This window comes from Thamnophis sirtalis, unplaced genomic scaffold (genome assembly GCF_051295495.1).
Source record: "Thamnophis sirtalis isolate CommonGarterSnake01/CBP01778 unplaced genomic scaffold, rThaSir2_p1.2 scaffold_5, whole genome shotgun sequence".
NCBI lineage: Eukaryota > Metazoa > Chordata > Lepidosauria > Squamata > Natricidae > Thamnophis > Thamnophis sirtalis.
In genome coordinates, this window is record NW_028261385.1 from 84,302,398 (window position 1) to 84,317,172 (window position 14,775).

The following is a 14,775-nucleotide window of genomic DNA, read 5'->3' on the forward strand; positions in this document are numbered from 1 at the left end:
CGGAGACTTCAGGGAATGCACTCTGATGGCCTTCAGAGCAGTGGTGAAATTCAATTTTTTTTACTACTGGTTCTGTGGGTGTGACTTGGTGGGCGGGGCAGGGGAAAGATACTGCAAAATGCCCATTACCTCCCTACTCCTGGGGAAAGGATACTGCATAATCTCCATTCCCACCCCTTTCTGGGGCCAGCCAGAGGTGGCATTTGCCGGTTCTCCAAACTACTCAAAATTTCTGTTACCGGTTCTCCAGAACCTGTCAGAACTGGCTAAATTTCACCCATGCTTTGCCCAAAAGGAAAGTTGAAACTACTCTCTGAATACATCTGAACAGGAAATTTGCAGAAAGTAAGTGGTGTTCCTGTTGGGCAGAACTGGCAGGAAAAAGAAAAATCTTTTCTAGAATCGTCTAATATCTTGTTGTTTTCTATGAATCTATTTGAAAGACTCTCTCTTCTCCATTACATCTACCTGGCTCACCAGGTTGGGAAGGCGGGGTATGCTGCAGGTCCCATTTGTTAGGAATGTATATTTGGTGGGACCATGAAAATGGGCCTTCTTAGGGGTGGCCTCTTCCCCATGGAAAATCATTCCCCCAGAAGTACAACTTGGTCCCTACCTTGTTGCTTTTCCAAAAAGCTCTGAAGATGTGATTCAGTCAGTGGGCCTGGGTACCCCAATTAGAGGGAGCCAATTAAGTGGTTGGTGTGATTGCTTTGCTGCTGTCATAAGAAAAGGGGAGTTGTATGGTTTTTAAGTTGTATGTCATCCAGAGTCACCTGTGAGTTGGACAGCCACATAAATGGATTCAATAATAAATAAATGAAAATCATCTTTTGACTCAATGATGCATGTACTGTACATGTACACAAAGATTTAAGCGGCTTAAAAGCAGGGATGGGACAGTTGCAGGGGGGGACAAGCTCAGCCCTCCCATTTGAAGAAATAAACAAGAATGCATCAGAGAGGAATACACAGAGACTCAAGTGAGGGCGATATACCTGCAGCAACTTCCAATAACCAGTAAATGTTGGGCTATTCAGGCCTATTAAGGCCAGCTGACATTACTAGAAACACAATGGTTGTTGAAGCACATTAGATTTTATCCACAGAAAAGCAGCTGCAGAACATGCAACCATATGGGGCTTCCCCATTTGTTCCCACTACAATATGAACATCTCCTGGTAACCTCTTTGGGGGGGGGGGAGGAGAGGAGCGAATCTTCATGAGGCGTCTTTATAAGATAAAGATAAGAATAAAAACAACCTCATGAAGATACGCTCCTCTCCTCCCCTCCCCTCCCCAAAAGGTTGCTATAGAAGACTGAGGAGGAAGCCCCATATACTCGCATGTGCTGCAGCTGTTTTTCTGTGAGTAAAATCTCACCCCATGGAACTCAAAAATTACCCTTCTTGTTCCAGTGTTAAAACTATGTTTTCCCTTACAGCAAGTAGCAAGCCTTTGAGTGGCCTTCACGAGTCCAATGCAACTGCTACATTAACTCCTTCAGGATGGGATTTTTATGTCATAGACAGATGCCAGTGGGAAAAGCCGATATACAGTACAAGCCAAATGAAAATAATTTCCTGCTCCAAGGTAGATTGCTTGGAAATACAGAACCTGGGTACCAGTCAGAGTGGGAAACAAGATGCTCTGAGATTCTTGGAAATAGGCCTCTCTCATGGACACAAAGTATTCACAGAAATAACAGGGACATGCGAACATTACCACGTAGCGCTGCCAAAACCTCAAACTACACAAGGGAAACAGTGCTGACAAGTGACCTAAAAATGACACACAGGAAGAAATTTAATCTGATGAAGGTCATCATGGATGAAAGAAAGAACAGTCAAACAGTGGTAAGGAGTATAGAAGAAAAACAACTGAACTCAACCAACTGAAAGATAGAGTTGGTTACTGTGGATTGTTTTTTAATTCACTTTTACTTTCTTCTTGCTGTCAAGAGATGTAGTGTCAAAATTTATTCACATCTTCGGGACTAATGGATATGTATTATCCTGACTTCAGAAAGAATAAGTTAACTTATTGTTTATGTTCTTATTACTTAATTTAACTGGATTCAGAGAAGTATGAGCAACAATGAATAGTGGATTTTTAAAAATACCAATGGGCAATCTTTTTGGCAGAAGAGCCATACAGTTGGCAGTTTGGGTATCTGTAGTCATACACTAGAGTAGTATGTATGCAGACATTTATGAACATCTCTATTTGGGCCTTCCTTCGTTCCTTCGATTTAAAGCATTTCTTTGGCAACTGGAAATCATCATCCAGTTTCCACAAGCCAGCTGACCTTTAGGCACCATCAGTGTTCCCCCCCCCCCCTTCATTTCTGGCAGTGTGAAATCAGTCATCTGGTTCCTATCTGCCATTGATCATGCTGATCAGATGGCTGGTGATAACACTGAGACTACTTTGCAATGATGGGCATGTGTGTGTATGTGTGTGTGTGTGTGTGTGTGTGTGTGTGTGTGTTCATATATATATACAGCAGGGGCGTCAAACTCAAGGCCGGGGACCAGATGCAGCCCACGGGGTGCTTAGATCTGGTCTGCGGGGCCACCCTGGAAACAGTGAAGGGTTGACCCTTGGTACTTCTGCCATCAAAAACGGAGCTCGGGAGGGCTGCATGCGATCCCGAGCTCCGTTTTTGCTAGCAGAGGGCTGCAGGAGGCCATCACAGTAAAAAATGGAGCTCGGAAGCTTGTTTTCACTGGCAAAGTGCTCAGGCCACCACCGGCGCTAACACAAGTTATGTTGAGCTGGCCACACCCATCCTGGCCACGCCCATCCTGGACCCCTGAGGTCAGACACAACCCTTATCCGGCCCTCAATGAAACCGAGTTTAACACCCCTGATATATAGCATATGTATATGTACATGCAAATATGTGTATGGTTGTATATTTATTTTTCTTTTGAGAGCAGCCATCAAAATTCTATTTTTAATTTGTGCCAGTGAGTCCACAGAAAAAAGTGACAATAAAGGTTATCTTATTTCATTCCTGAATTACAAATATTCTCCTTTATTGATATGTGACTCTATTTAACTCGAATTAAGTTGTAAGGCAGAAAAATATTTATGTTTTCTCTAACTGTTGAATAAGAGCAATGACTGCATCTCTTAAAAATATCCCAAATATGTTTACTTAAGTATATAATGTATGATTTGTTCATTCTCTTCCCTTCCCAGTAAATATTTATTCTGATGTCTTGAGATTAACCCTTATCACAAACATTGTACAAAATGGATGTTTTGACTGATGTCAATGGAAGAGAGCTCTCCTTCTTATAATCCCATCTGTACATATGAATCCAGCTTTGCATTTTCTTCTTCCCAACATGGATCAGATTTACTGTTTCCATCTGTAAAATGTCACGCACTTCTCTAACATAAAAGAAAAAGTGCATACATATTAATGCACTGGCAGTGACAATAATCCTTCCTATAGCACTAATTCTGAAAGGATTTGCAGACTAGCTCTTGGGACACAATTTTTTTAGAAATTTAAACTCTCTGGCTGAGATTGTAGAACATTTTAAAATTCAGAACATAAGGAATCAGATCATATATTTTTATCATCTGGAGACTATATATTCATTTAGTTTTTCAATTACATGCATGAATTCAAGTTGAAAAGGTTTAGTAAAACACAAAACTGCAACGCAACCCAATAATGAATTTAGTTGGGCCGTTCCGTTTACTAGATTGAGGATCCCCCCACCACACACACTATTTTAAACTCTTGTGTAATTTAAAATAGTTCTGTCCAAGATTATACAGTTTTCACTATTGGATATTTCTGTAAAAATGTCTATTAAAGTAGATAGGTTCTGCTCCATTTGAATGGGCTAAAAAAGAATCACACCCTGAATTGTCTGGCTGCTATTTAGTGTATTAAAATGGTTATTTCCAAACTCAGTTACAGCAGTCCTCAATTTACAACCACCCATTTAATGACCATTCAAAGTTGCAAAAGCATTGCAAATAGCGACTTATGACCAAGTCACTAATTTTTAAGTTTTTGACACTTAAGAGCATTGCATCAACCCCATGATCACATGATCAAAATTCAGATGTTTGGCAACTGGCTCATATTTATGACTTTTGCCCTATCTAGGATCATATGATCACCTTTTGTGATATTCTGACAGATTAAGTCAATGGGAAAGCCAGATTCATTTACAACCATATTATTAACTTAACAACTGAACTTAACAACTGGCAAAGAGGTCATAAAAAAGGCAAAACTCAGTTAACAACTCTCTCATTTAGCAATTTTGGGCTCAACTGTAGATATATTTTGAGGACTAGCTGTATTTCTCTTTATTTCTCACTACGGTTTTACTATTTTATCATTTTAATATTTGTATGGACATTTTTTTCAAAATTTGGTCTAAGATCCTCAATAAGTAAACAAAAAAGAGTGTAAAGCAAATTAAACTAATACAAATTGAAGAGACACACATCTATAAGTGAGATTCTTTGATGCAGCACCCAAAGGGGCAAAACTTAAATGAAAGAAAAACGCCCTCCAAATCTAACCTGTTAGAGATAAACAGTTGCCTTGGTCTTGAATTGTATATAGAGACATAAATAATAGGTGCTTATTTCATAAATGGCAACTGGATCCAAACTGCAGAAAACATGGAGGAGATTCACGGTATTCAGAGAGACTCTGCCTTAATGAATTTACCAACAAATTAGAACTAGGATTTCTAATGCTATACTTTAGTTCTAATCCTTGTATTAATATACTTTCCTCTGTATAATTCTAGCTTTCTTTATTGTGAAAGGCTTGAGATGAACTTAAACAAGAGGCTGCTTAAAATGATGTACACAATTAATGATGCATGAACAAGACATTTAAAGAAAGTAGATGCTTTGCTAGGCAGATAAAATATTTTGTCGGAAGCTCAAAAACAAGGCAATTCCTGAATAGGCTTCTCTCAGATGATAACTTCATCACCCTGTTCTCCTATTAGCATTCTGTAAAACATTTATATTCTTTCTGGATATATTTTTTCCACTACATTAAATGAGTCTTCATGTTTGTAATATTGTTGGCATATTCCTGCCTACAATACTCCTTTGGGCAATTTTCTTTTTGGCCTCAATGACTTTTTCATTATTATATTATAATAGCCACATTATTTTCAAATCTAATATACATAATCTGATATACTGTAAGGATACATTATTGTATTAACTAGTTTTTGCTTAGATTAAATATTGGGACTCGCATGAGAAGGGTCTAGCAGGCCAACAGAGATGATCAATGGGATGATTGGATTGCAGTTTACTCTACATTAGGGGTATCAAACTCAAGGCCCACAAAGTGCTTAGATCTGATATATGAGGCAGCCCTGGCAACAGTGAAGAACTAGTCCACGGTGCCTCTGCCAGTGAAAATGGAGTGGGGGGGGGCACATGTAGCAGGAGCCCGTCAGAGCTAAAAACGGATGTCGAGCTGGCTGTGCCCACCCTGGCCACACACCCTAGCCTGGATATTCTCAAAGCCTGATTGGTCCAAAGACTGAGGGAATTTTTTTTTGATATCCTCCTTTTCCTGTTGGCTCCCAGTTTCCTTGAGGTCGTATGACAACACACATGCTGAAAAACAAACAGAGACCACCTGACTTCCCCTCACCCTTCCTGACAATCTATATTAACGATTAAACTGGGGAGGGATGCAGCCCCTCCCTCTATTCTACTGAAAAGCAACGTTCAGGAAAGGACCAACATTCTTTTTCCAGTAGAACTGAGGGAGGGACTACCCCTGGGGACCGCCGCTTCTACAACAAGGAGCAGGCTTTCTCCCAGGCACTACAGGTGCCCACAGTTAACGACCCAGTAGCCTCCCTAGCCAACTCCTCCACAGTGGTATCAGGGGATGTGGCCAATAAGTTGAAGTCGGAGGACAACCTTCCCCACAGCCGTCCTGAGGTCATACACAACCCTGATGTGGCCCTCAATGAAATCACATTTGACACCCCTGCTGTACACTATTCAAAACTGTTTCTGGGTCCTTCCTGTTTGATCCCAACAGGAAGTCATCTGTATAGCATCATCATTCATGGGTGTACAGGAAATAAGAGACCCTTGTCATTCTTCCTTGTCTGAAACTTCTCTGTCTACTTTTTTTTCTCCATTCCTTTAGGTACTGATTTAGAGTAGGAAAGAAGAGCATGAATTCCCTGCAACCATCCTACAACTTTCAAACTGCCAAACTTGTCTATGTTGGAAAAAAATTATATAGCAAATTTGAATTCTGAAAATGTTTTGACTGAATAGTGACATTCAAAAACTTTCTCCAAATATCAAGAAGTGGGCTGAGGATTTAACATCTGTGCCTGCAATTCAGCTACACATATTGTCACAAATATTTCCAGTATAATCCAAAGAACTCAAAATTCAAATCTTTGAATTCATAGAATTCAAAACAGAAATTTTCTAACCTAGCACACAGAAGTTTTTAGTTTTCTTTTAGAAAAATAACTCCCACAAAATGTGGTTTTAGTATAAATTACCAGTACAACATTCATTCCTCTTGTTCCTACTAGTAATGTATTATAATCAATTTCAGTGTTGCTTGAGAGGGGTAAACAAGAGAAAATCTGAAAGGGAAATTGCTTATCTCAAAGCATTCATGTTCTTCCAGAAATTATTTGCTTGCTCTTTAAGAACTAGCTCTTAAACAAATTCCCTACTTAATTGTATTTCTTGAAATCCTTCTTTAAATACTCTATATGGATGTATATAAAATTAAAGGACGATTTACAAGGATTAACCCAGAAAACATACAAATTCTTCAAATAGCAATTAGAAATGTCATTTAAGCAGTCTAAAGTAGTTTATACAGCAGTGTAAACTCACTTCTTATAATACAGGCCTAAATCCAGCAATATAAACCATCTGTGAGGTACAGTCTGATGGATAAAGCGTGAGCTGTCCAAGGAACTGCTCTTTGTCTTCACAGAAGCAAATGTGTTTTCCTAAAACCATCACTGCCATCACCACAAAAACAGAAAAAAATAACTGATGTTGCCACCATTCTTTTTTGCCACATGTCATGAGCTAGGCTTAATCTAATCAGAGTTTTATTCTGATTGAAATGAGAGGGTCCTTGGTGCTCTCTGAGCTTGATTGTTTTCTTGTAGATGTTTCATTACCCAAACTAGGCAATCATCAGTGCTGGTAGGGAGCAAAATGAGAGCAAATCCTACTCAATAATAGCACTGATGATATTATTTAGTTTGGGTAATGAAATGTCTAAAATAATCAAATTCAGGGAGCAGCGAGAAGTGTTGTCCATATCTCTCTTCTTTCTCTAAAGCTTATATACTTTTGGACAGATCTTTGGAGGAGCTCTTTTTGAGTATTCGGAGTGGTTGGGGATATTTTCCCCAATCCAACACAAGTAGGACGTTATTAAGAATGAGACATCATTGAATTCCAACTAATAACAGGAAGAATATCAACACTGAAAGGTTTGCCATGGCTGTAGGCTATGCGTGACTTCGTATGAGACATCCTACTGCTAATAATTGGAGAACTCTTTAAAAATATAGGACTATGGTCCTTTTGCAATGTATATAATAAAAAATTACAATAAGCAAAAAATTTAGGGGATGTTTGGTATAGTGGAAAGCAGGAGATCTACCCCTCCCTTGAGCCCCAGAACATAGTTAAGTGACTTTGGGACAGTCACTCTTTTGCAGTCCAACCAGTGGTGGGATGGCATGGGTGTACCGGTGCCTGGTGGGAGCACCAGGTACCATTCAGGTACAGTGCTCTGGAGGGCCCACGCAGGGCCCGCCCGCCCTCTTTACCTGTATTTGAGTCGATTGGAGCTTTCACGCACAGAGCATATGGCGCCTGCGCGATGCTCCGCTGAGCAGCTGGAGTGTCATGGGCGGTAAGTACACATGCACACGCTGCGCGCTTGCTGCATGTGTGCACGTGATGCATGCCCCGCCACCTTGCAGCATACCGGTTGCAACGAGATCCAGAACCCACCACTGAGTCCAACCTACCACACAGGATAGTTATCATGAGGAAAAAAGGAGGCATGCACATTAGATTTCTTGCTTTGAACTGTACTAATTTTTTTTTTTTTTTTAATAAGGCTCCTGGATTGGGGCTGAAGGGCAAAAGTGGAAGCAGTATGCTTCATCCCATATTTGGGTAGACCAGGTTTCCCTGATTTAAAAAAACAACAACACTTTGAGCTGTATAAAATAAACGTGGGCTATATCCATCCATCCTTCCATTCATATTTCATGTTTCTGACTGGATCAACACAGGAATAAGGAAGTCCCTCCACAACTAACAAATACTCAGATAAAAAGTACAAATTCCACAAAGGAGTAACTGGCGGAGATACGTGTATTGATTTGTTTTTCTTTGCTTAATTTCTATTTTTAAACAGAGAGCAAGAGGAGATGCCTGCTATAAAACTACAGGTAGTCCTCGATTTATGCCTAGAATTGAAGCCAAAATTTCTGCTGCTAAGTGAGACATTTGTTAAATGAATTTTGCCCGTTTTGCGACCTTTCTTACTACGGTTGTTAAGTGAAACATTGCTGATAAGTTAGTAACCCGGTTGACTTTGCAAAAGGAGATCATATGACTTTGTGACACAGCAATGGTTATAAATATGAGCCATTCTCCAAGCATCTGAATTTTGATCACATGATCATGAGGATGCTGCAAAGGCTGTAACTTTCAATGGTCACTAAATGAACTGTTTTAAGTTGAGGACTACCTGCATTGCTGGAAGAGGAAGCCGGCAAACCAACTACCACAAAGATACTGCCAGAACATAATAGCAAAATTACTGGCACCGCAGATAATGCTATAAATAACGTTCTAAAATGTACAATCCTACCATCTGGATCTTTTTAAAATGGCAGCTGTGCTGCCATTGGACTTGGTCCTAAATAAAATAGCAGAATGTAGAAAAACCATATTGTTCTTAGGTCTCATTATAAAACAACATATGTTAAATCAGCAATATGTTTCTGTTGCAGTGCCTGCCTTTTGGAATGAGTTTCATGAAAAATTTGCACAGCCCCTCCCAACTTGTATAGGGTAGATTTTAGAGGTGTTTGATATATATATACATACATACATACATACACACACACACACACATATACACATATACACACATACACACATACATACATACATACACACACACACATATATACATACAGTATATGTTCTATATGTGGTGATGTGCTCTGGATTGCTGATTTGTTATTTTCATTATCGTATACTTTATTTACATTACATTACTGTATTTGTATTCTGTTTTTATATTGAGCTGCCCACAGTTGCTCTGTCACTGAATTGAAGAAATAAAGAAGTATATGTAACAGAAATAAGCTGAAATTCAACTATATACATTCAATATCCATTTTACATGACAGAATGTAAGGGCCATGTCCTGATGACAGAACTGGTGACTTAATTACTTCCCTTTTTTTTGCTACTCTGGAACTTTTCCTCTGCAACAAAAACAAACCAATGTCTCTTTGCAATTCATTTGTTCATATATGCTTATACAATGGACAAAAATCAAATATTTAATAAAAAGTATTGAAATTTCTATTGTTAATGTTTCCATTTTTAAAATACCATCAACAGATTCTAGGAGAAAACCATTCAAAGGGTGTATAGTTCTTAGACATGGATAAACTTACCTACACTAGTTGGAAATATGTCCTCATTGTTGATCTGCACCTCAATCCAGTCCATCAAAAGATTCATATACTGGGGTGCTGGTAATGCTGTAGGTTTCTTGTACTTTAGATCATCCTGCCACCGGTATTCATACTTAGGCCCACCTGACATCATAGGGCAGCTTCTCTCTGTGCAAAACTCACAGATAGTTCCATAAATCAGATTGATCCTATTGAAAAAGTCAACTACATGAACAGCAACCCAATCGTTTAGATCTTCTCCGGTGGGCAGCTGCACAGCTGCCTTCAGGTCCACTCCAGAATTGAGTGAGGCTTGTGCTCGTTTGTGAAGCTCAAACCTCTGGGTCCCAGGTTCAAATTTTCGTTTGGGACGGAATGTCTTGTCCTTATTAAAAACTTGCTTGAGTGCAATGGACATGTCTTCCAACTGCCAACAACAGCAAGGCACTACAATAATGGTATTCTTATATATGTATACATAAATATATATATTTTCAAAGGAAAAAAAAGATTTCTCCAACAGAAATCCTTAGTCCACTAGGTGTCCTGGCTTGACGTTTTCTTAGATAATGTCATATTCCTAAAAATTCAAAGAGAAAAAAAAATAACAACTATGGGTCAGTGCTAAAAATGACTCCTGACAATTCATTACAATTTGCTTTATTTGAAGGCCAAAGTAATTAAAGTGCTATTACTTAACTCATGATTGTAAAGTTCTAAACAAGTCACAATTTTATTTATCAATAAAGTTGCTTTGCATGTGTCAAAATGTACCGTTTTATAGGGATTTATATTGTTAAGCAATAACACCATTTATTGCTAAGTTGGTAAGAAAATGGCTCCTATGTTTAATTTTCCCCATTAGAAACACACATTCACACTGATGCAAATATAAGCACTTTGAAAATTTCGCAAGAGACACATTTTTAATTCATTCCATCTTCAGTTAATAGAGTAGTTAAAACATTCAACATCCAGTTACTACTAATTTTAATTTTTGAAAGAAAAGTTGGAGAGTTTAAAAAGGAACATGGCAAAATGCCTGAGGAAACAGACTCCCGTCCTTAGTGGTTTCACACTGAAGCATGAAAAGAAAGTTGAAAAAAAGAAGAGTCAGCGTTATCTATTTCAGCCCCATCTGCTCCTCCAATAGTTCTTAAAAAGTGACAAACTCTTTGCTGCTCTCTTCGAAGGTTCTATCTATGGTTAGAGGTAGTCCTTGACTTACAAACATTCGTTCGAAGTTACATGGGCCCTGAAAAAAGTGACAGGACCATTTTTCAAACTTTCAGCCATTGAAGCATCCCCATGGCCACGTGATCAAAATTCGGGCGCTTGGCAACTGGCATGTATTTGTGACAGTTGCACTGTCCCAGGGTCATATGATCACCATTTGTAACCTTCCCAGTCGGCATCAGACAAGCGAAGTTAATGAAGTAAGTCAGATTCGTTCAATGACTACATGATTCATTTAAGAAATGCAATGATTTACTTAAGTGCAACAAAAAAGGCTGTAAAATTGGGCAACACTCACTTAACAACTGTTAAGCGCAACAAAAATTTTGGGCACAATTGTGGTTGTAAGCCAAGGAATACCTGCATCATTTTTTGTTGGTTTAAACTTCCTCAATTCATTTTGGAATTGGATAGCCTAAAACTTTAATAAGAGATCCATCCAAATCAACTGAAGTGAGCCTGGCTGAAGCCAACTTGTCTGGCCTCAAGGTTGCTACAAACTTTGGAAGGGGGAATGGAGGGGGGAAAAGTAGATAGACTGGCTACCAGTCAAAACAAAAAGTTTTCTGATGGGAAACAAGGTCATCCCAACAGAAGTGAAGGGGGAGAGGAATGACCAAGCAGCCTCCCAGCTACTTTCATTGAACAGTGTGATTGGTGACCATCTGGAGAGGGAAATATTTTGCTCTTATAATTAGGGGAAAACCGCAGGAGACTAAAAGAGCTGGTTTTCACTAGCTGTGCCAATATGATGTATCCAAAAACATATTCTTTAAGGAATCTAACTGCCTCCGAGTTCTGCTTTTAGCGGATGCATTACTCGGAACGTTGACATATGCTTTATTGAAACATTTTTTTAAAGGGCGGAAGAAAGGTCCTTAAAAGGAGGAAGAACAGTTTTTCACTTCAATAGTTTCCAATCATGTTTTGAAACTTTGGGTATTCCCCTGCTGGAGAACAGCGTAAGGGGGGGGGGGAGATAAAATACCCAGCAATCTTTGAATTGTAGCATGGAAACACTTCTATATGAAGATTGAGAAACAAGTGGTAATGCAAGAAAATACTCTGACATCACATTCTTGGTAGTTCACTTATTATGTCTTAGTAATTTCATTTGTGGCACTTAATTATTATTTATCAAATTATGCCTGATCTGTGGTTTGGTTTTAGAAAGGACACCAAGATAATTGTGTGTGTGTAGCTATTGTTTTATATTGTCATTATGTATAACTTATATTTGGTTTATTGAAATATTATGTTAATTGTGGTTTTAATCAATTGGTTGTTTACTTTGCATGGCATTCCTTATTGTATTCTCTTGGAAAGAGAAAGACAGTCGGAAACAGGACAGTTTAACAATAACAGCAACTACATTTTTAATGCATAATATTCTGGAGGCATTGTTCTGACCTTTTGGCTGTCTCTTAGGATATATAAATAATCTGACTCATCAAAATTTATAGTTCACCAACCACAAGGAATATAATTGAAGACAGAGCTGTGAAAATAGATGTCAATTAGTAAATGAGAAACAGTATGTTTTTCCATTCCCTTTCCATTTAAGGAAACTAAATGAAAATTATGCACACACTCACACATGCACAAATCATGCGACTTTCATGGGATTCTGAGATCATTCCAAGCGTCTTTCTAATATGATAGCATTATTTTTTTTAAAGAGACAATTTTGTTTTGTAAATATCACTATTTTTTCTTCCTCTTTTCTCTGCATAAACTGAGATCCTGCCATTTTCTATACATTTTCCCTTATAATTTATAGTATTTAATAAGAAATTGATGCTATTGCAACCCCAATTCTAGATGTTCTGCAATCAACTAGATCTATACACGTTAGCTCACATATACTGACTTCCTCTGGGGCTGTATTAGTACACAAAGTGCCTTGTATATATTTAGCATTAGAAAAGATATAGTATGTATTAACACAGCTAAACAGAAAATATATACCGGCAATTAAGTAATACATTTTATTGATTTTGATTCTCACCTCAAGTTGTTGTCATGTTTCTCACCTCCAATTAATCATAATATCACTATTAAGGAAGAGAGCAGAAAAATGCCAACAACACATTGTAGCAAAATTTGAGAATCTGTCTTAGGTTCAGGAAAATGAGTTACTTATTAGTTCAAAAGTCCAATGCAATTGAAGCTCACTGGTGTGTTCAGTCTTATGGAGACTAAAAGGACTTGAATGCAAAATTGATCATTAGATCCCTAATAGAATGTTCAATTCATGTAAAAAGAGATGTTGATGTAAAAAAAATCAATTGAGAGAGGATGTAGGTAGATCTCTTTTTTACCACTGTTAGAATACTGGCCATCAAATGTTGATCATCTATAGCAGTGGTTCCCAAACTTTTTCAGTCCACCGCCCCCTTGGTGCTACAAACTGATCCTCAGTGTCCCCCACCCAGTGGTGGAATTCAATTTTTTTTACTACCGGTTCTGTGTGCGTGGCTTGGTGGGTGTGGCTGGGGAGGGTCATATGACTGGGTGGTTGGCATGACGCAAGGAAGGTAGTAACAGTAAAATTCAAAACTGTAACAATTAATTGCACATTTATTCAAAATCCAATTTAAAACCCTTTTTAGTTAATGTTAATTCAACAAAATTGTTGAACATGATCTGGTTTTTCTTTGAAGATGTTTTGCTTCTCATTCAAGAAATGTCTTCAAAGAAAAACCAGAAAGTCCAGTTGCCTCTTGAAAAAGCACCTTTGGGATTCTGAAGTATGATGAGATGACCAATTAAATAAAGTTTCGTTTTACAAAGTCATTGTGGGCACATTGTTTGCATTGGTGTAATTAAGAAAGCACCAACATTTGCTTGAATTATTTGATGAGATTATTGCATGGTACCTAGGGATTTCCAATATGGAACGTGAGAATGGGAACATTTTAACAGATCTATATGTTCTTCGGTTATAATTTTCACTAAGGAACCATGGGGATGGAAAGGGATATATAGATAATGGAGTCCAATCCCCTTCCTCAACAGATTGGAAGCAAAGAATAACTCTAGCAAAATGTAGCCTTTTGCCTCTTTGGGGAATCATTTTCTTTTTTAAATTATTATTATTATTTATATATATATATATATATATATATATATATATATATATATATATATATATATATATATATATATATATATATATATATATATATATATATATATATATATATATATATATATTTTCCCAATACAACTCATGCAAAAGGGTCATCCACACATAAATTACATTTTCCACACTTTTAACTTACATATTTGTGATTCCTTATAACTTCTTTAAGCTAAATATTTTAGTACAAATCAATGCATTGACATATATATCACTAATGCAGTTTCCTATCTCTTCCATTGACATAATTAACACCTTTTCATCAGTAAAGTTCAGTTGTCTCTCTCTCACCTCTCTTCCTCCCTCTCTTCCCCTTCTCTCTCCCTCTTTCTCCTTTCCTCTCTTCCTCTTCCTTCCTCCTTCCCCCTATCTCTCCCTATCTCCTTCCCACTCTCCTTTCTTACTCTCCTCTCTCCATCTTTCTCCCTCACTTTCTTTCTCCCTCCTCCCCTCTCTCACTTCTTTCCTCTTTCCCTCTCACTTCCTTCCTCCTTTTCTTCCTCTCTCTTATTTCCTCCCTTCCTCCCTTCCTCTCTCCTTCTCTTTCTCTCCCTCCCTCTCTGCCTTCCTCCCTCTCTCCTCCTCTCCTTGTGAAAAAAGAAATAGCTTGGCAAAAAAGAAAAACTTTTCCCTTCCTCCTGCTGCTCTGTTGCCCCCCTCCCCGGCCCTGGA

At 38.2% G+C, this 14,775-nt stretch overlaps 1 protein-coding gene across 3 annotated transcripts in view; it reads right to left on the reverse strand.

The window, feature by feature from the left end:
- The window catches only part of MOB3B (MOB kinase activator 3B), a 91,336-nt gene that overhangs the window by 35,983 nt on the left and 40,578 nt on the right, over window positions 1-14,775 (reverse strand). For all 3 annotated transcript variants that reach the window (XM_014061873.2, XM_014061871.2, XM_087716137.1), the window contains one exon: window positions 9,726-10,305. In XM_014061873.2, coding sequence (XP_013917348.2) covers window positions 9,726-10,143 — 418 coding nt within the window. In that variant the 5' untranslated portion in view covers window positions 10,144-10,305. The remainder of the gene's footprint in view (window positions 1-9,725; window positions 10,306-14,775) is intronic.